Raw genomic sequence first — 22,946 nt, 5'->3', positions numbered from 1 at the left:
TTCATGTACCCAATCTTCTCTCCTTCTTCAGGCTTCTTTAAAATACATGGATTTTCATAAAATCATAGAATCACATAATGCTTTAGGTCGGAATGGACCTTAGAGGTCATCTAAGTTCCAACTCCCCTGCCATGTGAAGGGAGACACCTCCCACTAGACCAGGTTGTTCAAAGCCCCATCCGGAGTGGCCTGAACACTTCCAGGGATGGGTCATCCACAGCTTCTCTCAGCAGCCTGTGCCAGTGCCTCACCACACTCTTCACATTATGCTATTACATACTCAGAGCAAGCTGTGCCTACCAGGCATGAACACTTTCTACTATCACTCTACCCACAAGAGTAATGATGACTCACATGTCCAGAGAACTCCTCACACACTGCTTTATCCTCTTCACCATAGCAGGTACGGCCTGTATGTTCAAACTTGCGGCAGACACGGAAGCTCACAAGACCAGGAACAGGCTTCCCAAATGTGTATCTACCAGCATGGAGGATTGAAAGGAAAACAGAGTCATTAGGAATGTAAGAGGGATGGAGGAAGCTTACAAGCTCACCCCTAGTGGTTGCAAAACTCTTCCCTAGAGCTGCCTCCAAGATATTGAGGGTCATCAGAGGAAAAGAAAAAGCAGAAAGAAATTTGGTAACATGGTAGGATCAAGCTTGGCAACAGGGGTAGAAGCACTGAATCTAATAGTCCTGTTTGCATCCCTGGGAATAACACATGAGTCTTTAGAATTCATTTACACTAATGCTGATTTAGTTGAGAGTCCTCTCATCTTGGAGAACGTGTTGAAAGTCTCTACCCCACCACCCAACTTCTGATGGAACTGGTTTGTGTATGTAAGAGCACTGGGTCTTTTGACTCATTCTTCAGCCCAAGCCATGGCTCTTGCTACACTGCTATGCGGAACTAAATGGGGTGCCCAAAAGGAAAGAGCACAGCTGCATGCCTTAGGCTTTCCTCTCCACACTAACAAGCAGAAGACACAGTTAAAACACTCCCGGGTAAACTAAACCAAAGACCTCTTCCCTAGCACTGTAGCTGGTGTGAAATCCTCTATGGTTCAAAAAATAAGCAAGAAACACCCTCTCAAAAAAAACACAGAACAACAATATGTTTCTACATATTACATACAAAGTGCAACAAACAGTAACTGTTGCCTTCTAAGATACAGATACAGTCTCTGTGGTCCTGGGACCCCAAAAGGATTGAGAAATATAATAAAGTCTAATATCTCAAGCTCCCAACTGAACTTTCAGTAGCAGCTGAATCAAAAAATGAAACCATGGAGATCTTGAAAGAATTGCACTCACAGTCCACAAACTGTCACCTCCAGCTTCTCAGCAAGAATGGTGATCACCTTGGGCATTTTCACTGTTACTTCAAATTTTGGCAGCACTGCAGCAGAACCAAAGGAAAACAGTCCGTGTGGTGCAGAATTACATAAGAATAACATATGAAGGCTACTCAAAGGCTGTTATTAAAAATTCCCTGAAACGCTTTTACATCTAAATGGTCAGATTTTAGAGGCTTCTGTCACCTGCACATCCCACTGAAGTCAGTGAAAAACAGCCAACCATTGTGCCAAGTAAGCAGACAAGATCATTTACACCAGATGTTAAAACACATCAGCTTCTTAGAGAACACGTGAGTTAGCAGTCCCACAGCAGTAGGATGCAGTAAAATAGAGAGGTAACATAATACAGGTTTGCCACAAATACACAGATTTGGGACTGCAGCCTGGTCTCTGCGTTTCCAAAGCATGTAGATCTTACCAACTTGCAAAATAGGAAGACTCCATAGCTCCCCCAGTGACATAGCACAGAGTGATATCCCATTCAAACACAACTGCAGGAGAGGAAATGGAAGGTGACTGTCTTGGGAGAACTAGGGGAGATGCTGGGCATAGGACACAGAACAGTCTTGCAATTGTAAGAGGTCAAAGGACTTCCAGGCTCATCTTCCAGGACACCCCTCTGCTGCATGAGCCAGATCATGTCAGATCATGCAACAAGGGCTGCAGCTGGCTTGCTGTTGGTTGCAACCATGTGCAGGTGTGTACTAGGATACTACTTTTTCAGTCAAGCAGATGGAACCAGAAAGAAGCTAAGGCACTAAGGCACTGTGCAAGCTACAGGCTTAGCTTCTTCTGTGGGGAGGAAAGGTAAGATCTTAATTTACAGACAGCCCCAGCCTAAAACCAGACTTAAAGCATGACACTTGACAGGTATGCAGCCAACTGGGTATGAGGCTATGGCCTTAAATCACCTCTGAAAGGAAGTCAGGCTTGTGGCTGTCAGCACACACTGATTGAAGCACTTTGCTCCTTGTGACAGGAGCCTTGCTGATGTAAGTGCTCAGAAGAACTGCACTGCAAGGTCTGAGGCTTAGGGAGAACTGAAGGTAGGTCACTGAAATCCTTTAGTCACCTCCTCCTAAAAGGATGATTCTTGACAGGGAGAGGACACAGAAACAACTTTCCAGCCATGCTGGACATCCTCGTCAGATGTGCCACCCTGTTCAATTAAGCTTTCATGCCCCATGGGACTAGCTGTTAGGAACTTGAAACCGCAGTGACAGTTACCATATTCCTCCACAGAGAAAGAATGCTGAATTGTCTTCCCAGAGGTCTTCTGTGCCACCACTGCATATGTCCCTTGCATAGGTTCAGAGGTGAGGTTGAAGAACAGCTGTATAAATCCCATGTTTAACTCTACCTGTGTCCACTGGTACAGACGGTTTTTCTTTGGGTCCTATAGATAATGTGATCACAAGGAGATTATGAGAACAGTGGGAGTCTGCAACAAGGTCTAGCAAAAGTAGTGAGGGGAGAGCCTGTCCCTGTGTTTCAGGAGGCTGCAGGGCAGGAGTGGGGGGCACAGAGTTGTGTGTGGAGTCCAGAGCTGGATGACAGAGGATCTGTAACCTGGGCCCATGTACATGGTAGCCACCACATGAGTTAAAGCACTGTATATTTGAATTAATGTAATGGACCTGCTTAATACAAAAAATAAACAAGAACCATCTCGAGATATTATTCTGCCCAGGTTGAGGTGCAATAAATGTGAACATGAATTAAATGTTTGTACATACCTCAATATACACCAGTGGAAACTAGAAAAAGAAGAAAGGAAACAACATGTTTAGATGGAGTGCAAGCAACACAGTAAAATGACTAGGGCTGTGATCATGTCTCAAAGTAAAAGGTGTTCACCCAATAGGATGAGGAAAAAAGTTCCTAATATGAAACAACAGAGATTTTGAGGTACATTGGGCCGGGGTGGACGGGAGGGGCAATTAATTTTCTCAGGCAGAAAAGACAATTGAAATTACTAATTACTAACTCTAGATGATCTGCAATAACAACAAAAGTAGGTGTACACTGTGGTAATGGCAGATTTGCTCACTGTTTACACCAGCACTGTTCATTTGCAGTTTGTCAAACCTTTGCAAGAATGCAGAAGGTAGCCTTACACAGAAATTTGACAACAGATCCTGTTAAAAAGATCTGAGGTGACCCAGAAATTTCTCAGCTATCCAAGTGTTCTGACAGCTCTCCCCAGTTTCATCCCTTTTCTCACAATTGACTGAAGGCCAAATAACTTGAAAAACGAAATATTAAACTTACCACTTCATTCAAGGGATGGAACTCTTCATCCAGAGAAACAATTCTAAACAGGACTGATGGAGAAAGGCAGACACTGAGGTTCCATAGTGCAGCACCAACCAGTAAATATCAGTTACAAAAACAAATGGTATAACAGAGAACAAGAGGTGTTCTCTTCTAAAGAAATTCCATTCACTAGAATGCTAAGTCATGCTCGGTTATCATCTAAGACGGGTACATGAATAAGAGGATGTTAAGAGCAAATCCATGGCAGTGTGAACATCTTACTGATCATGGGCATCAGAATCTCACTAGTTGGGACTGAAGTTAAATTTAAGTTGCCTTTGCTTTGCAAGGACATGTTTTTATGCTGGAATTCACATGGGTCTTCTAATTTTGTTATAACTAGGCAGACTTCCTCAGAAGGATGAATGCAAGCACTTCAGCACTTGGCTGAAAGTTTGTGTCAGCTCTGGATGGAGAGAATATGCAGTATCTCTTTTAGGACATTTGTTTCTAGCCAGGCCAAATTTAGGAGATCAATGGCCCAGAAAAAAATAAATGGATTACATAATTCTCTCTGTCTTCATTGAACAAAATCAGCTGCCACTTTGAAAGCTATTTCATGACTTTGTTTGAATTTTGGCCCTGTTCTCTATAGGACAAATATCCAATCTTTGTCTGATTTTAATGCTGACCCTAAATGCATGGACCACAAGAACAGAGGCCCCAGTGACAGAAGGATTGTGTGCAGGTGCCCTAGACATGTGCATGCATCTTAAGATTCCCCAAATTTTTCCTATATGGAGCAATAAGACATAAGCCTCCGCCATGAAGTTGCAGTTCTGATCCCCTCTGAAAACAATTGGCATTCTGGCCAGCACAATCCAACAGCTTTAGTATAAAGTTCTGTTTCAAAAGCAAATCTTCACTCCTTTCCTGGTACCTGTCTGTCCAGGCTTGTAGATGGGTTTGTCTGTCTGGACGAAGACCAAGCTCTCAGAATTCTGGACCAGCACGCTCTTGCGGCTCGTGAACTGCAGTGTGGGCCCCTTCACTGTCACACTGAGAAATGTGCCTGGTAACAGGCTGTTTGATTTTGGAAGCTGGAAAGTAAGAAGACAGCTATGTTATGGACCACCTTTGAAGGCTTCCTGAACTGGCCTTTGTGAAATAAGAGATCTAATATAATCCTTATGGACACAACACAGACTTGAGAGGAATGATAATCAGGAACAAGAAACTGATCTTTATTTGTCCCATATTTCTACCCATTCCTCCTGCTGCGTAGTGATCGTGTAAGTATTGTGCAGCAACGGAACTCAACTTTAAGAAATTCTTGCTTGCCTTGACCAAAACCTTTCCATCTGTTTCCTTTTGACATTCACAAGGGGAATGGAATAGTCCCTCTTCTCTTTCAGGTAATGTCCCTAGTCCTTGCAGAACATTCCCTTTTCCAAACCAGACATGCCAGACCTCTATAACCTCTCTCACAAAGTGAAAAAGTCAATCTTCAGCCCACATCTGACAAACCAAGACACAAATGCCAATCTTTTCAGTGTCCTGAACACCAGTTCTTCAGTCTTCATGCCGAATGCATAATCTGTGCTCTGAGCTAAATGATCAGCTTTCTTGGTTGCCTAGAACATATTATAGTCCCTGGCTCTATCAATTACATTAAAATATAAATTTCCTGCTTTGCTGTCTTTTTCAGATACAGGCAATCACAGCTCCATGTTCTTATATTAGTTCAGTGTACACCAGGCAAAAAAGTATCTGAGGTCCAAAAGCTCTACTACAATTTGAAGGCATTCAAGTGACAAACCGCGGCTGTTGAAGGATGATGTGGAGAGCCATTTCACCAAAGAGCCATCAAGAGTGTCAATACTAAAACCACTTCTTTCTCCTGGCCTCCTCTTCTCCTAGAGAGGTGGTGACTTTCCAGGATTCAGCATCTCACAGTCAGGCAGCATATGAAGTGACCTCAGCACTGAGAGGGTTTGGAGGATGTACAGTAACATACATACCTTTAGCCAAGAGGTAGGTGAACACCTACCAGTGTTACTCTGGTCATTACTTCTCAGTGCCTTTACAGTTTGTCCCTGTCATAAAGAATCATCCTGCAAGGATGAGATACTCACAGAGAAAGGGATGCAGGTGAACACGTCCCTCTCTGACACCACATCATCAATCAAGCTTCTGTTCTCCCCTTGATGCTCGAGTGTGGCACTCAGAGTCACAGACTCATTCAGGTGGGTCAGCTGAACGCAGACTTTCTCAGGAGAATCTGTGTGTATCACAAAGGGCAGTAGCACCATATACTGCCTAAGAAGAGAGGAGACAGATAGGTCAGAGAGGCGGGAACAGGTAAGAGGAGCTGTACATAAAGAACAAATAAACCAATCTGATGACTACAGCCTTCATTGTACAAGGAGAGAGTTGCATTTTCTAGGAGTGCAACAAGATTTCCAGCATGTCTGTAAACAGTCTGGGAAGGCAGAGAGGCCAGTCTCAAATGTAAAACATCAGAGGAAATCCTCAATGAAAACATCTGGAAGGGTTATGGTTTTCCAGGTTCTGGCACAACGGAAGCACTTCTTCCTGAGACCCTCAATAATTCCAGGGGGTGAGAACATCAATTGTCACCTTTGCTAGACACTGTTAGCAGGATTCAGGAGCCACACAAGTGCCAGTATCCAGTGAATAAGTGCCATTGACTACACACTTCAAAGCATCTGTAACACTACTCTCATTCCTAACAGAGATTCAAAACTACCACAGTGTGGTGCCAGATCTTAAGCAATAACACTGGAGCAAATTTCAGGTTTTCAGGGAAGCAAGTCTCTGTCTCAGCTCACCAGGGGATCCCTGCTCAGTCCTACACAGCCTCCCTCCCTCTGTCCCTCCCTTCCCAGTGAGGTAACTTGCCAGTGGTGTCTTGGTGCCCAGCACTGCATCTGGGAATCAAATCCGATCTGCCTAATGCCAACTGTGCTCACTTTTTGGTGGGCAAGGACTGGCCTCTGGTGGGCATATCCAGAGCAGCGAGCAGATGGGAGAAGTGCCCTCAACACCTCAGCAGTAAGGCAGAGCATTCCATTCAGCAGTAGGAGAGGCTCTGGTGCTTTTACGTCCATCACTGGTCTGCAAGGAGAAAGCCCTGGTCCCTCTGACCCCACTGTCTGTTTTGCCTGCGTTTGATGAAAATACAGCAGCACAACCTTGCCCAGAAACCTCCCTGCATAGCTTAAAGCTCTGTGATGGGTGAGGTACTCTGTGCTTTGTGAGGGAGGAAAAGACATTGCCAAAAAGCCAAAGGAGAAAGTCTTTGCGATGTCAGGACCCCTCATACACTGCTCCTGCCATACGTGTAGACACATGCACATAACACTCACTCCCTTCACATACAAACATGGCAAAAGGGGGTGAAGAAGGGATGTGACACAGTTTATCCTCACAGACCTGAACAGTCACAGTCTTACCATGCCAAATAACCCTGGATGAGAAAAGAATTTTCATTTCATTGACTGAATTGAAAAATGTTAATTAAAATATAGAGCCATTTTTAAGCATCCCAGATCTGTTATTTGTTTCTTTTCTTCTCATTATCAATCAAGAAAACCACTCCCAAGTCCTAGGAATTTCACCCTGGGAGTAGGGTACTCAAAATGACTTTTTGTAGGGTACCTAGGGAGAAGGGTACCCAAAATGAAACCTTCAAAAGAGTCTCTCTCTTAAAAATGCATAGTATAAACAGTTATAAAAAGTTGCCTTTCAAAAGAACTGATTTTCTGCAGAAAATTTTGTTGAAATCCCGTTAATTCACTGAAACAGCAAAAGGTATTCTCATAGACCTTTCCCTCTTCCTTTCTTTGTTTTTTTTTGTTTTGCCCTGAAGTTTTACTGATATCTCAGTTCCACATATTGCTTTGGGTCTCTCTGAAGCACTAGAGTTTCTGTCTGTAGAAGGCACTTTACCCAGCCCTGGTGTTGTTATTCCTGGGTAAAAGAAAGCACACCGAAAATAAGGGACAAAGCAATAGACACAGGAATACAGCTCCGGTCTCCTGCCTGCCCAGAGACCCCCCTGCATAGCTTACGGCTCTGTGATGGGTGAGGTGTCTCCCAGAAGGATGAAGAGGAGAAGCAGGAAGATGCTTGGCTTGATGAGCAGCCCGTTCTTCCCCATGGTGCAGAGCAGGACGTGTTGAGTCAAGCAGACACCCAGTGTGGTTGGGTGCTGCTTTTACTCCCCTTCTGCTCTACTAGTCAAGCCCTTTATAGTCTCCTTCACAAACAGCCCAGGGGCTGGAGGAGATAAGGGCTGGGGGCCAGGGCTGATCCGGAAACAGGGAGAGGCAGTAAGGAGGAGTTGGAACTAGCAGCTCCAAGTCCGGGCAGAAGGCCAGGTGCTGGGCGAGAGAGGGAGGGGAGGGTTACTGGCAGGCTGGAGCTGTGTCTCTTTTGAGGCAGGGCAGCAGGCCATAGAAGAGGAAAGGTGGTGACTAGAGAAAGAAAGGGCTAACAGCAGAGGGTGAGGGCACGGCCTCCATTTCGGGCAAAGCTCCCTGTATGAAGCTGGACATGGCACTGGTCATGGAGGCTGCTGGAGGAGCAGGAGCTGTTTGATTTCCTTCAAACTGGGAGCAGATTGGGCTAGGACTTGGGAAACATGAGTGGGTGTGCCTAACTATCATTTACAGGAAGGTTCTGAAAACAGGGAATTTAAACTATAAAAACTTTCCCCCTCCACCCACTCTGTTCCCTTGTGGTCTCCATTCCTGGTGCCATCAAAGCTAATGCCAGGAAAAGGGGCCAGAGAGTGCCTAAAACATCAATTCATCTAAGATAATCTGGCCTTCACCCTGACAGAAACAGGGACAGTGACATGATGGGAAGCTGCCAAAAGTTCAACTCATTAACAGCATGTAACACATTAACCAGTTCCCCAGAGCAGCAGCTACCCCTACACAGCAGAACATATGTGGCCTGGGTCTTACTTTCCCTGGACTGGTTGTTGTTCCGGGTCAAGTTATTGGTACATCTAAATCAAGTTATTGCTGTTTGACGGAGTTGTCCTGGTTTAATTAGGTGAAAATCCATGTAATGCACTGTGACAGGCAGTGTTGTATAACAGAGGGAAATGGGATTTTTTGACCGCTGTCTTTACTGTCTTTACCTTGGTCTGCAGTAGGAAGATCAATAGCTCTGGTAATTATTACCCTTGTAAGTGAGAGTAGAATATCTGCCTAACTTATATTTCTAATGCAAACTCCAAAGAATTTGGGAGATCTATGTTAGAGGATGTAAAGCTTAATTTTCAGATTAAAAAGTGTGCAGGATAAAATGATTTTCTGACTGCCCTTCCCTTCTCCTACTATCATCATCAGGAACTTTGGAGTTAAGAAATCCAAGTGAAGTGCAGTAAAAAATCTTCATTTCAGACCACATTCTGCCCTGCAGTGACCTGCATAGGAAACAAGAGGATAGTAGTGTCCAATTTCCTCGGGGACTGCAAAAAGACAACCCATATTTGTGCTCTTCCTTCTCCATCTGATGCCTAAAGGTCGCTTTGCCTGTCCAAAAGAAATGTAACCCGGTACAGACTGCCTCACCCACAGGGAAGAGAATTTGTACATTGGGTGGTCAAAGCCTTTTTGAATATTACAATTTACATTGGTTCAAACAGGTTGGGAGCTGGACTGACTGAACATAAACCTTATAGCAACAAGGTGCAGAACTACACATGGCAGAGGAATGCCTTTTGTCAAATAGCCAAACAGCTCACACTGCTCCCAAACCAGCTCCTGATCATTAGAATCTTGATCAAAAATGTGCTCTTGTAGCCAAAAACTGAAGAGAAATTATTTCAGTCCATTGAATGGGACAAGTTTTCAAAGGCTTGAGAATCCAAGTCGGTACACTTAACATGCACAGACACCAAACTGCCCTCAAAGCCCATGCAATTCAGTTTGTAGGAGTGGCACAGACAAGGCAGTGGCAATGAATTTTCCTGCTCTCCCCTGCCATTTCTACTTGCTGTGAGTACAACTGAGAAAGCAAACAGGCTTTCTAGACATTTTTTGTTAGATTCTAAGTGCTTAAATTCTCAAGAAAACTCCCACAAGGTGTTGGCCTATCCATGAGGAGAGTATGGTTTAATAGTGTCTGAGATTTCTCACAGCAAATCCGAAGTTCTGTCATTTGGCATAGGTCAAAGGTGCCCCAATTGTACAAAACCAGCATTAAGTATCCTTTATCTAAACCAAGAATCTTGTTCCATTCATGAATAGCATCACAGAAGTGTTGGTTGTAAGGGAGCTCTGGAAGTTATGTAGTCCGTCTTTTCACTTATACCAGGACTGCTGCCAATGCTGTCAGCTGTGACTTTGTCAAATCAGATATTAAAAACTTCTGAGGATGAAGAGCCTACTACTTCCCCTGTGATGTGTTCCAGTGTTGCACTAATCTCTGGAGAGGATGTCTTTCCTCGTGTCCAGTCTGAACTCCCAAAGCTGCAGTGGCAGCCATTGTCCCACATTATATCTTCTGCCCCTACCAGGAAAATTCTTGTTCTAACATCTTTGTAACTGCCCTTCAAGTATTTGTAGGCAGTTATTTAATCACTACAGTTTGCCTTGGTCAGACTAAACAAGTCTTGCCTACCTTGTCACTCCCTGTGGCAATGAATTTTCCCACCCCCCATGCTCTGACCAGTTTGACAGTCCTCCTTTGGACTACCTTCAGTTTCTTCACATTCCTCTTGAACAGGAGGTCAGCACACCCGACAGAGTTCAAGTGCAGCCTCAAAAATGACATGGAGAATAAGGATTGTAACTTACCTCAATCTGCTAGCCATGCTCCTCCTGTATTCATTCATGATGGCTTGTAGAGTTCATACAAAAAGAATTTACTTCCAAGAAAATCAGTATGCATCAATCAACTATATCAACATGCTCTAGATAGAAGATTAAAAACTCTGCCAAAGATACTTGTTCAACTGCTTTCCATGGAAATGAATATATTTGTTCCAAATTGCTTTAGTATTGCAAAAACTTGAATCCAGAGAGGTGCTACGTGCTCTGTTGAAAGTAAAATCCACAGCTAAAAATCCTTTCCCCTCAAAGAATGCTCAACTTTTGAGGCAATCTAATGTATTTATTTATTTTACGTTTCCTGAGTGTCTCTTTGGGATGAGATTGAGAGCCCATGTTTGAAGAGCTAAAGATTAACATATTAATATATTAAAATAATAAATGAATATTATATAATAAATTATAATGTGCCCTGCACCACAAAATCCTTGGGGAGGCATAGCTGTTCCCTTATTGATAAGGTAAACTAGGCAAGCTCAGAGACATGCTCACCTTGCCTACAAATGTCATGATAATATAGGAATCTGCCTCTTCACTGGGATTCTCTGGTAAGGTAACTATTAAATTCCCTTCTGTAGATCCCACCATCATTTTGACAAAGCAGGTAAAGGCTCCAGCACCATCTCACAGGGCCTCGCAGATTTCTAGGAGTGAGGGACAACTATCTTTTGATAGCTGAATGGACTCTGGCACAGACAAAATGACTCACCCAAAGTAACACAGACAATCCAAGATGAAAAAAGTTTTCACCTCCCAGTACACTGCAGATTACTCAGGTCTTACTGTTGCAGGCACAGTTGTCAAAAAACAGACCCACTGTTGCTGAAAACATTCCCACCTTAAGACTCTGAGTTCAGTAAACCCTATACAAGGCTCAGCAGATATCCACTTAGCTGAGGGTGCTAAGATCCATATGTTTGTCTTCATCTGCCTTGACACCTTCATGTGTTACATCCTATTAAGTAGATGGAAGATAATGCCATTGGTAGCTGGTAAGGGTTTCCTTCTAATTAGAATAAAAATATGAAGCAAATATAAACTGTACGGACTCTGAATTGAAGTGCTAAAGTTGGTTGTTGGACTTCTATGATTCTATTAATAAGATCTCCCCTCAGCCTTCTTTGCTTTAGAATAAACCATTCACCTGTCTCAGTCTTTCCTCATAGATGCTGGAGACGAGCTCCAGTCCTTGCATCGTCTTTGTGGCCCTCCATTGGACTCCCCAGTATGTCCATGTCTCTCTTGTACTGAGGAGCTCAGAACTGCACACAGTGCTCCCAGCGTGGCCTCCTCAGTGGTTAGTAGAGGTGAATGATGGCCTCCATCAACCTGTTGGAATTATTCTGTCTAATGCAGCCCAGGACAGTATTTGTCTCCTTTGCAGCAAGGACACACTGCTGGTCACATTCATTCTGGTGCTCAAAACGACCCCTGGGTCCTTTTTGAAAGAGTCTTTTCAGGTGGGTCCCCATGGTGTACTGGTGCATGGAGCTGTTCCTTCCCAGCTGCAGCACTTTGACATTCTCCTAGTTGGATTTCACGTGGTTCCTGTCAGCCCATTTCTCCGGCCTGTCTTTGCCAGAACAAACACACACCTCACAACACCTACCATGAACCTGCTGCTCACCAAGGCAAGGCTTAAGGTTGTTTGGGAAATCCCTATGGAAACACATCTGTGCACCATGTCATATCTGCATAGTGAGGTGGATGTTCAGAGCAGGCCATGGTTGCTGTGTGTGCTTCAGAGGTCATTCATATGGGCTCAGCAGCCTGTATGTCAGTCAAACCTACAGACTGAGTGATAGCAGTTACTTTGCATCAGGACCACCCACCATCAAGCACTCCTGTCAGACTTACTGCTCTGACAGCAATTCCAGACCAAGGCTAAATTGACAATAGTAAATTGAAATGTAATATAAATATATTTCCATAAAGAGGGTAAATTGAAAATAAAATTTCTCTTCCTTTGTTGGAATAAAATGTGTGTTAAAAAGTTTTCCAGCTGTGTGGAAATGCAACCTACTGTACAATCCTTAATATTCATTGTGGTTTTGTGCTGTTCAAACTCTGAGCCTGTCTCTGCTCTATTTGAACTGCAAGTTCCTTTTATTAAGGATTTGTCCACTGCTTCCTCTCTCTGCAGTAGGAAACTGCAGAAGTGTGGAGGAAAACATGTTCTTCATTGATTGAACTTCACACAATTAACTGTATTCCTTTGACTCCTGCCTCTTGACTACTTTGGTTAAAGTTGGCCTATAAAACATTGCCTGCAACTAGTTCCTTCCAACAGAGAGAAGTAATGGCACAGGTACACGCTTTTGGTCCAGTGTAGTACCAGAGGGTTATTTTCTGTGCTGGATTTACAGAAGCTGTAATTTCATTTCACCCTCTTCTCTCCCACTCACAGCACTGGGATGCAAAAGAAGAGGCTGTCACTTGGAGAAATCTGTTTATATGTTTCTGTCAACAAGCATCGGGCTTCATTTTCCCAGTCCTTCTGATATCAGACAATGGAGATGCAGGGAATGGAAGTGAAATCTGATGCTCAAAATTGAAGGAAAATGAATAGCTCACCATAAAAGATCTGAAGACACCTGTTGTGACAAAGCTTTTGTTTGCTCTTATAGGACAAATAGGGAAAGACTAGGCCGAGAATACGTCTGAGGTCTCATCTGGTCACAAACAGCAGCAATCTAACACATGTGGACTGAGAACAGATCTACCACTGAGGATAACTCACATTTATGGGCAACAAACCCGTCCTTGTAAAACACCTTTATGTTGGTATGGAAAAGGCAAGTCCTTGCTCTTGTGTGAAGCCTTGGTTTGCAGGACAATGATCAATTCATACCACTGATGAGATCGTTATGAGATGAAAATGAACATAGGATTTATCTAAGAGATTTCTCACAGATCCATGGAGCACGAAATTCACAGCTGGAGGCACGAAATTGACCTTTCATCAGGACAGCACAGTGTTGCACGCGGCTGTTAAAGAGGACCCTGCAAGAGACACAGAACAGAAGTGAGACTGAGAGAAAATACTGATTGTCTCCTGGAGGCAAGAAAGAAAAAACACGTGATTGTGAAGAGTGTAGCCCAGAGGAAATGAAAGAACCCAACCTCCAAAAGGCAGCTGTTAGAAAATAAAATGTACACTAAAGAACCCACCTTCCTGCCACTACCAAGTAATTTTGCCATTGTGGAACCTAAATCAGAATGAAACATAGACATGATGCCTTGTAGTGGCAGTGACATCCACCAGCATGAGAATGGCAGTGCTGAGTGTTTCATGGAAAGATGATCACCTCCAAGGAGTTTGTAAGAACAGAAAGCTAGATTTAAGCATTGAACTAAATCAAGTGCCTAGAGTGCTGACCTACTGACAGTGAGATCTTGGGTGAATTTCCTTGCTGAAGAGGCATTAGAAACTAACTCATTGTCTTAACTGCCATTAAAAGAAAAGACCAGGCAAAGTCAGTGGACTAAACCATAAATGTTTTCCCTCGTGCAAAATGCTGAGTTTTGTCCATGTAAAGACTGAGCTGAAATTAAGGTTCTGACTTGGGTTGGCACCAGTGCAGCAGCAAAGGGCTGGGTCTTCATATCCAGTGACATCAGCATTTGACAGAATTGGTGCAAGGTGACTAAACCTAGTAAAGCCATATGCCTTTCTGACCGAGCCTCTGTTTGGGTGGTACAGGTAAATAAAATCCTTGGTCTGAGCAGCTGGTGGGAACTAGAGAGTGAAATACTAATATTAGACCTGCTTTTCACAGGTACAAAGTGCAGGGCAGTAAAAAGGAGACCATGTTGAGCTTACTGCAGTACAGGTGACAGGAAGAAGAAAATCTGCCCAGGAAGAAAGGTCCTGAGATCTGGAGTATTGTGGAACACCAGGCAATCTGAATTAGCACTGTTGTTTTTAAAATAGAATGAAACTCACTTGGTGTAATTGGATACAGAGCCATCTGCCCAAATCCATCCAGAGGTTGTGCTGTTCCTCAGTCCAATCCAGAAACGTTCTGTTTGAATACGCTTGAACAGATCCTAGAAACAATGATGAATTACAAAGTGACTAATGGCTAACAAAAGTCAGCCAGATAATGGAGGTCAGGATAAGTAAAGAGAACAGAAAGCAAGATACATCCCTTTGCCTGATTGTTCCTTAAGTGGTTGACAATATGCTTACCCACACCTTCTATTCAGGAAGATCGGCCTTGCAAATCATGCGTGGAATAAAAACTGTGTGTACACTCACAAGGAAGTAAGCATGGTTTCAGCGTCCTGAGGAGATTCTTCAAAGGACATTTCTCAGGGCAGTATACAAGAAACAACTGTTGTTGAATATGCAAGTTGAATATGAGCGCCCTGGCAGCCAGGAGTGCCAACCGTGTCCTGGGGGGCATCAGGTAAAGCATCGCCAGCTGCTCAAAGGGAGGGGATTGTCCTGCTCTGATCTGCACTGGGGCAGCCTCACCTCAAGTCATGTGTGCAGTTTTGGTCACCGAAATATAAAAATGACAGTAAACTATTAGAGACATAGAGAGGAGGGCCATGAGGATGTTGAAGGGTCTGTAGAGGAAGCTGAATGAGAAGCGGCTGAGGTCACTTGGTTTGTTCAGCCTGGAGAAGGGGAGACTGAGGGGAGACTTCATTGGGGTCTTCAGCATCCTCATGAGAGGCAGTGGAGGGGATGGTACAGATCCTTTTACTCTCATGACCAGTGATAGGACTCAAGGAAAAGGCATGAAGCTGAGTAGGGGGAGGTTTAGGTTAGATACCAGGAAAAGATTTTTCACCCAAAGTGTGGTTGGGCACTGGAACAGGCTCTCCAGGGAAGTGGTCACAGCACCAAGCCTGTCTGAGTTCAACAAGTCTCTGGACAATTCTCTCAGGCACATGGTGTGATTCTTGGGGCTGTCCTGTGCAGAGCCAGGAGTTGGACTCAATGATCCTGATGGATCCCTTTCAACTCAGCATATTCTATGATTCTAGGAAGTGCACGCCAGTCTCCTGGAGTTTCCCACACACTTTATGTAGGAATGTTTGCTATTAGAATTAATATTAACGCTCTACCATATAGCTAGCTAGCAAGCTACTACAAAGTATTAACAATTACAGGTAAAATCAGGGCACAGCAGGAAGTGCAGGCACTGACAGATGTGTAATAGAACCAGGACCAAAGCTCTTTAAATTTTATACAAACTTTCCTCTTAGTTTTTCGCAATATTCATTTTCTTTTGGCTAAATTTTAACTCTTGTTTATTGTTAAAAGGTAAAGCCTGCAACAGAAAGTTAGCCCTGAAGTAAATCCCCTGCCCTTCCCTTCCCTCCAAAAAAAAATAAAAGACAAAGCCAGGAGAGATAAGTTTTTCTTGTCCACCTTTGCAATGAAACCAAAGAACAGCAACCTTTCAGCTGTATGGCTGTGCTCCATCCTTATCTTCTGCTGCCATAACAAAGCTTCAGAGAAGACATCTTCACAGAGAAGTCACTAACAAAGGTAGCTTGGTAAAGTCGTGGGAATAGGAGCAGCTTGAGGAACTACTTGAGTGTTGCTGGTGGTTTGGAGGTGACTGCGTTTCCCTGGCACACAGAGGTTGAGCAATCGCAGCATAAGGCATGGATAGTTAGGAGAGTCTCACTCAGATGGGTAAGTCTGAGCAGGAATAATGGGTAACACTCAAGAAGCAGAGATAGTAGTACGAAAGCAGCCAGACCAGGAAGGATTTCTTTATGCAGAGAAATGGGTCATTTGGGGAGAATGCCTATTTCTTAAGGAGTCCAGATTTGTCTAAGCAAATGTGAGAGCCTGGTAGATACTCCCAGTCAAGTAGAGACCTGGATTTGTAAGCCCTCACAGAACATCATACAATGCAACTTCTGTCCAGGGACTGGAAGCTGTCCACGTTCACTGGACCCGATCTAATAAGCCCTGGCTTGCACAAAACCAGATCAAGGGCTTCTGCTCTACTTAAGCAGATGTGCCTCAGTGCCCCAGTAATCAGCACTAGCCCTTTCTTTAGTGACCATACATGCCCTGCCTGCAGTGAGCACCTGCAGTGGAACAGATGGTTCTTCCTTTCACCAGCACAACTGAGGTATTTTGGCAGAGAGAGGAAGTAAGCATTGAAAACAGACTGAGGAAGAAATATCCATGCATGAACACAGGGAATGGCATGGGTCACTGAGCAGGAGGAGCTGGAGTGGTTGCAGGGAGGAGAAGCATCGCTTTTGAAAAGGAAGCATTCCTTGAGAGTGGGGACGTACTGGTTTGTGAGCAATGCGCACGTGACTGCCCAGTGTCACAGTCATTTCCTGTAGTCACTCGATCAGCCTTATTGAGGATAGGAGGGAAGGTGAGAGGAGCAGTGGAAAAGGTTGTCTCCTGACATTGTTCATAGGATGATTCTGAGTAGCTGACAGTGACCCTTATCTCTCCCTTCTCCCCTTTGTTCCTCTGCTTCCTGCAAACTTCTAAGGTGTATACTGAAACTGGCAGTGCACTGTAACATCAGTCATAAATCCTTCCTCTCATTTAAAGCCAAAATATTGCTGAAGTGACAGCACTGCTTGGATATCAGTCACTTAGGTATCTGCAAGGAAATGGGAGATCCTCAAAGACTAAGAAAACCATTACCATTTCCCAGGTATCACTGATGACCAGGAGGTGAGCTCCCTGTGACCAGCAGGATAGCTGGCTGGAATTCCAGTCCTTCTCCTCCTTGGAGAAGGAGTAGCAGCTCCCTCTGTAGGCCACCCACTCTTCAGGGCAGCGTGGGTAGGAGTCACCTGTAAAAAAGTCAAAATACTAGCTTTTCTCTATCATTAACCAACAGAAAGACACTTGTCAGCAAGGACCTACTGAAAAGCAACTCTCCTGAACAGTTGCAATGCAGAAAACACAAGCATCTGAAAACAACAACGCATGAACACAGATTGTCTGTGCAATTTCCAAATCTTCTAACAATAGTCACATGCACTCTGGTGCTGGTGCAAGCACGCATACACACACACCCACACACCAGGTTTCCACTGAACTACTTAGACACCCAGCAACTAAAACTGGCTATCTGAAAGCAGATTACACTCTGTGGGTACAGTGTGATCATGTCACACATCAGGTGAGTAGATTTTAAGCAGATAACAGTAGGCTCCTCCACATGGTCTAGTACCTTCTGCATGCATGCAGAAGCGTTACAGACCTTACACATTTTTTCTACAGTTTAACACTAGAATTACAGCCAGCAAGTCTACAAAACCTTTGCAATATGTTTCATTGTTCTTTGCCACAGGATCTGAAATGGGTTGCCTGCACAAGGAATATTCTGGATAGGCAGTGGGTACATAAGGCTGGTAGAAACCTAGAATAGCTTCTGGTTTAACCCCGTATAATGGAGCTCCTCTACTTAGGTAAGTCTCCAGTCCTTTGCTTTTGGTTGCTAGATCTCAGCAATGCCTTGTGCACTTACTCATCTTCCAAACCAAAGCAATCGCTAGGGAGATGCTCAGTATCCCAAAGCTTATAGTCAAGCCCAGCACAACTGCTGACCACACACGGGGAGCTGTAAAAGAGAAAAGAAATCACAGTGAACAGCAGCCACATGAAAACTGACCATGGTTTTACATAGTTTGCATTGTCCTGGGTATTTCCATAAAGAACTGAGTTCTTTAGAGCATCACTGTCTACACCCTGCGTGCACATGGCTGACATCACTGTCCCTGCCCAGCTTACCTGGGGCCTCCCCATGCCCCTGCCCACTGGCCCAGGTTCCCATTTCAGCTGGGCTTGGGGCAATCAGTCCCTGCTTGGGCTTCCCAGGAGGTGCCTGTCACCCCACCAGCCCCAGCTCTGCCCATTCCTGGCCACAAAGATGCTGGTCCAGCCCCTGTGGTGGCTGACCCCAACTGAGCTGGAGCCCCCCCAGGCAACATGTGGAGCCTTGTGCTGGCAGGAGCCTCCCAACAAACCCACTCCTGCCTCAGTATTGAAGCTTGGGGTGGAAACACAGAGCCATATTGCTACAGCCACCATGTTGCAGCTTATATGTAAAAAGAAACCAAAAGGTTTTCCCCCAGGAACAGGTTTAATCTTAGCATCCTGTTCACAGGCTTAGGCATATGGTCATGTTACATCTTCCCAGGATACTCTCAAGTCAGTTCTATGTTCTTATCTGCCGCATCCATGGTGGGGTGGTAGGGTGAGAGAGCCAGCCTTGAAGACCTTTGGATGACTGTCCCTCCATAATTTCACCACCACCATCTGCTGTTCACTTGCTGCCACTGGCAGAGGGTGAGTCCTTGGAGCAGCCTCCACTGTAGCCCAGCACAGCTCCCTTTCAAAAGGCTGATCAGGACTGACAGGTAGAGATCTGCTCATGTCCAGCAGGACATGTTAACATCCAGGCTGCATGTTGCTTTCCTGTTGTCATCTCCTGGAGCTGTGTTTGACCTGAGAGGCATTCACTTTCCATAAAACATTTGAAATCCCAGCACTAAAATCTCCTCTCTCCCCAGTTCAGGAGAGGATGACACTGTCACAGATGAGTTCCAGGGGAGTTTGGTTTGCTTGTTTTATTAATCTCAGTATGACAGCAGCACAGACAACAGGACTTTCTAAGAAGCAGTAAATGTGCAGTTAACTTATGTACTACATCCTGCTCTTGTCATGCTCCAGAGCCTTCTACTCAAATACAGTAGCAAAGTCCCCATTGGATCTCATGAAATTTGAGGTGCTTCTCTCTTGGTCATGCCACAAGACCCAAAGAAACACATTTGATCTCCTGGTGGAGGCTGAAAACAAATGCATATCACATATCAAGAATAGTGTGGGAAAGGCAAAGAAAGCCAGTGCTAAAACAAAAGGGAAAGGGACTTAACTTAGAAAACAAGAATGTGTCCTTTAAACATGGGAAGCTTTGTCCAAATACAGAAAGTAGACCAACTCAGTAAATTAATAAATACTAATTCATTTTTATCTTGAGCAGTTTGCAGGCTCACTAATGTTAAGGCCATTTTGTCATTTTTAGCAATATATTTAGACTTGCAGTTTTGGCTAGAAGTTTCGAAGGTAACAAGGGAGAGCATGAGGGAGCTTTGTTGTAAGCATCATTCTTTTGGTATAAAGATCTTTTCTAAGATAAAAGTTTTGTCATGTTTCCTGAAGCTTGTAGGACTTCTAGTTGCCCAATCATAGTTAAAAAATTGTATTTCTTATTTTGTAAACTCATTATTAAATAACAAACCCCCACCTCTTTTCAGTTACAAAACACAGAAAGACTTTTCAATTACAACATACTCTTTGGCTTCACACAAGGAGACAATGGGAGAACTGTAGGACTTGGACTGGGTCTGGAACTTGAACTTTGACTCTGCTCTCTATTCTTCTTGTAAGGTCATGTTTGTATATCTGGTAACTTGGGTTTTTTCATCAGAATAAGCCTCAAGAGAATGCCGTCAGCCTGAGGATAAGGGATAGGGTGGAGAGTCTTCTCTGCAGATTACAACTGAAAACTAAGTAAAAGGAGATAAATATCTATTGACACAAATCTCTTGGTTCTGAGATCATACTTCTGAGGATTTGCACTTCTGTTTTTCTTCCTCTCTTGCCTCTCCAAAGAAGCTATCTCCTGGATCCTTCAGATCACTGTTACTGATTTTAAGGAAAACTACTGCCAGGACAAGGGTGGGATGACTGTGAAGCGGTTAATCCTTAAATGTCAGCACCGGGCACCAGAGCTGGTGCCTCCCGGCAATGAATAGAGCAGTTCTCTATTGTTTTAGACCAACTGCAGAAAAAAAAGAAAACGACAAACATCACACAGGCTAGCACTGTCTTAAGTGACTGGTGGACTGACATTTTGGTACTGCAGCATATCTAAGACTCTCTGGAAGCCAAATAGAAGACACAACCAAGGCAACTCTTCGTTTTTGAGGAGTTCATAAGAGCCAAAACCTGTTTGTTTAACCAGAGGACTGATCTATACAACCGTGATAGTGTGCCACAGAGATGACTACAAAGTCAGCAAGGGTATGCTTGGACACAGAAAAAATGCCTGAGAGCACGTCTCTCAAAAGTGATGGAGGTAGGGACAGAGTTGAATAAGAAGATCTTCTAAAGGAAGGTACTTAAATTAAGTTCCTTAGGGACCCCTTGCATGCTAAAGAGAGCTGAGAAATAATCCAATAATATGCACAGAAAGTGTGTTCAAAGATCAGCTTCCTTACTTTAGGCTCTCTGACTTTAGCTCAAAAAGATGAGGGTACATAAAAGACTGTGGAAAGGAGGAATATCAAAAAGAAAAATGCAAACATCTCAAGAGATGTCACTGTGTTTTCAGATGTGAGTACTAGAGAGAAACTTGGAGGTTTCTGTGCTGGCTTTTTTCCCATCACGCAGCAAGTGACCAGGCAGCAGTAACTACCACAGGTATATGCAATTATTCTGATCAGGGCATAGAAATCTTGTAGGCCACAGTAAGAGCCCCTCTGCTGTAACAGTTCTGAAAAACATTAAGGTGAACCATTAGTATTGCAGCCAATGCAACACAACTCATCTGAAGTATACAGGCATTTCATAGAATCATAGAACAGTTTCGGGTAGAAAGGACCTTAAGAAAATGCAGTTCCAACCCCTCCGATATTTTGTGAGAAGGAGACACTTACAAAGAATGACCATCAATGCAAAATCTCACTCTTCTAAGGTGACATTTCTCAACTAAGCAGCCAGAGGAATTGCTCAGTGTGACACTGACAACGCCTATCAGGGGTAATGGAGAGAAAATAAGGGAAGAAAAAATTTAAGGAAAGCACTAAGAAAATCTTCCTGATAGTAAGATTCCCTGCAGATTTGTCTCAAGGCAAAAGCTGAAAATTTGCTCACTGGGAGGCATATAAAACTAGAACACAAAAACCACAAAAAAATCTATTACAAAAGAATCCTTCATAGCCCCAGGGGAGAGAGGCTGCATGACATCATATGCCTTCTCTGTCTCTGATCTCTGATTACTATATGCCTCTAATTTATCTGTATTCACATCTTGCCTGCCCTTCAAAGAACTATTGCTTACAGTCCCTTGTTGCTGACAAGCAGACAACTTTAAATCTCTTGTGGACAAAAGGATGCCTGGGTTGAATGCCCAGGAGCAGATACTGAAAAAAGAGGGAGGGGAACAATGCTGGGTCTCAAACCCATCAGCTTTTTTCACATTAAAATATTCACAGTAATTTTAGAACCAAAGCAACAGCACCCTAAACTGGCACTCAGAATCAGTAGCCAGCTGAGGGTTTCTGTTAGATCTTGCTTGCACTCAAAATAAAATCTTTTGCTGACTGACCTCACCTGGCTTTCTTACCTCTTTTTTTCTGTGAAGCTTTGGCCCTTGGTGGAGAAGCCTGAGAGAATTTGACAGATGTATAAGTTACCTCCTCACTCACATCAGCTGCAGAAGTTTCTGATCTGCTTCCCTCCATGCCAAAGCAAAGAGTGCGCACAAGATGTTTCGATCAGGCTGTTGAACAACAGGGCTCCACGCCTGCGAAACAGGAAACCTGAGGCTATATTCAAAAGACTAAGAAATTTGAAGTTGCAACCTCCATCTCCAGCTGCCCAAGATAACCAAATTTACAACAGAATGGAAAGCAGTGGAACTGCAGCAACTTCCATTTCCTAATCTGGTGAAGGATGTTTTAAGAATAACTGCTAGTGGAAAAGGTGATTAATCACCAAACTCATGAGTATTCTAACTGTTGCCAATACAAGAGGGTGTGGTTACACAGAGGCAGTAACTGGGAGGATGTGTGCTGCTCTGAGGAGCTTCCTTTCAGGGGCAGAAGCAGGTGGATAATGAGAGCACAAGGTAAGAAGGTGAACAGCATGAGCACAAGGTGAAAAGTGCGATTAGCAATGGCTACGGCAAACTGGCAGCCCAGCTGCTGTCAAAAGGGAAGTAGAGGTGGACAGCATGAGTTTGAGAAGGAAGCCTTGTAAGCTCTGGACACTTCTACTAGGAACTCTTTCTACACCAAATACCAGTGTGAATGTGCTTGCAACACAAGGCAGGCACTGAGAGCTGGCATCCCTCAAGACTCTGAGTCAACACCTTAACAGCATCAGTATAAAAGAGATATGGACATGCTGGAGACAGTCTAGCAAAGAGCCACAAAGATGATGGACTGCAGCAACTCTCCTATGAGGAAAGGCTGAGAGATCTGGGACTGTTTAGCCTGAAGAAGAGACATCTTGGAGAGCATCTAATTAATGTATATAAATTCCTCAAGGAAGGATACAAGAAGAGTCAAACTCTTTTTAGTGGTGCCCAGTGACAGGACAAGAAGCAATGGGCACAGATGTTCTCTCTGAACCTCAGGAAACACTTTTTTACTGTGAGGGTGATCAAACACTAACAGAGGTCGGCCATAAAGGCTGAGGTGCCTCCCTCAATAGAGAGTTGTCTGGACG

At 43.9% G+C, this 22,946-nt stretch overlaps 2 protein-coding genes across 2 annotated transcripts in view; both read right to left on the bottom strand.

Moving 5' to 3' along the window:
• A2M (alpha-2-macroglobulin) overlaps positions 1 to 7,941 on the bottom strand; it is a 29,798-nt gene extending 21,857 nt beyond the window's left edge. The window contains exons 1-8 of the mRNA XM_050331467.1: positions 7,709 to 7,941; positions 5,750 to 5,933; positions 4,555 to 4,714; positions 3,630 to 3,682; positions 3,095 to 3,115; positions 2,586 to 2,754; positions 1,315 to 1,399; positions 355 to 478 (exon numbers count right to left, since the gene is read on the bottom strand). Coding sequence (XP_050187424.1) covers positions 355 to 478; positions 1,315 to 1,399; positions 2,586 to 2,754; positions 3,095 to 3,115; positions 3,630 to 3,682; positions 4,555 to 4,714; positions 5,750 to 5,933; positions 7,709 to 7,797 — 885 coding nt within the window. The 5' untranslated portion in view covers positions 7,798 to 7,941. The remainder of the gene's footprint in view (positions 1 to 354; positions 479 to 1,314; positions 1,400 to 2,585; positions 2,755 to 3,094; positions 3,116 to 3,629; positions 3,683 to 4,554; positions 4,715 to 5,749; positions 5,934 to 7,708) is intronic.
• A 5,059-nt stretch (positions 7,942 to 13,000) lies between these two features.
• Positions 13,001 to 21,958, bottom strand: KLRG1 (killer cell lectin like receptor G1). Its single transcript, XM_050331508.1, has 5 exons — positions 21,841 to 21,958; positions 17,959 to 18,051; positions 17,127 to 17,278; positions 14,430 to 14,533; positions 13,001 to 13,486 (listed from the first exon to the last, which is right to left on the bottom strand). Exons 1-5 carry the CDS (start codon positions 21,956 to 21,958, stop codon positions 13,375 to 13,377), a joined length of 579 nt encoding a protein of 192 aa, XP_050187465.1. The 3' UTR covers positions 13,001 to 13,374.
• Between the last annotated feature and the right edge of the window lie 988 nt (positions 21,959 to 22,946).

The sequence above is a fragment of the Myiozetetes cayanensis genome, unplaced genomic scaffold, assembly GCF_022539395.1.
Source record: "Myiozetetes cayanensis isolate MyiCay16 unplaced genomic scaffold, myiCay2020 scf5-8, whole genome shotgun sequence".
Classification (NCBI taxonomy): domain Eukaryota; kingdom Metazoa; phylum Chordata; class Aves; order Passeriformes; family Tyrannidae; genus Myiozetetes; species Myiozetetes cayanensis.
The sequence above is the reverse complement of the archived record's forward strand: the minus strand, read 5'-3'. Positions and strand labels throughout refer to the sequence as shown.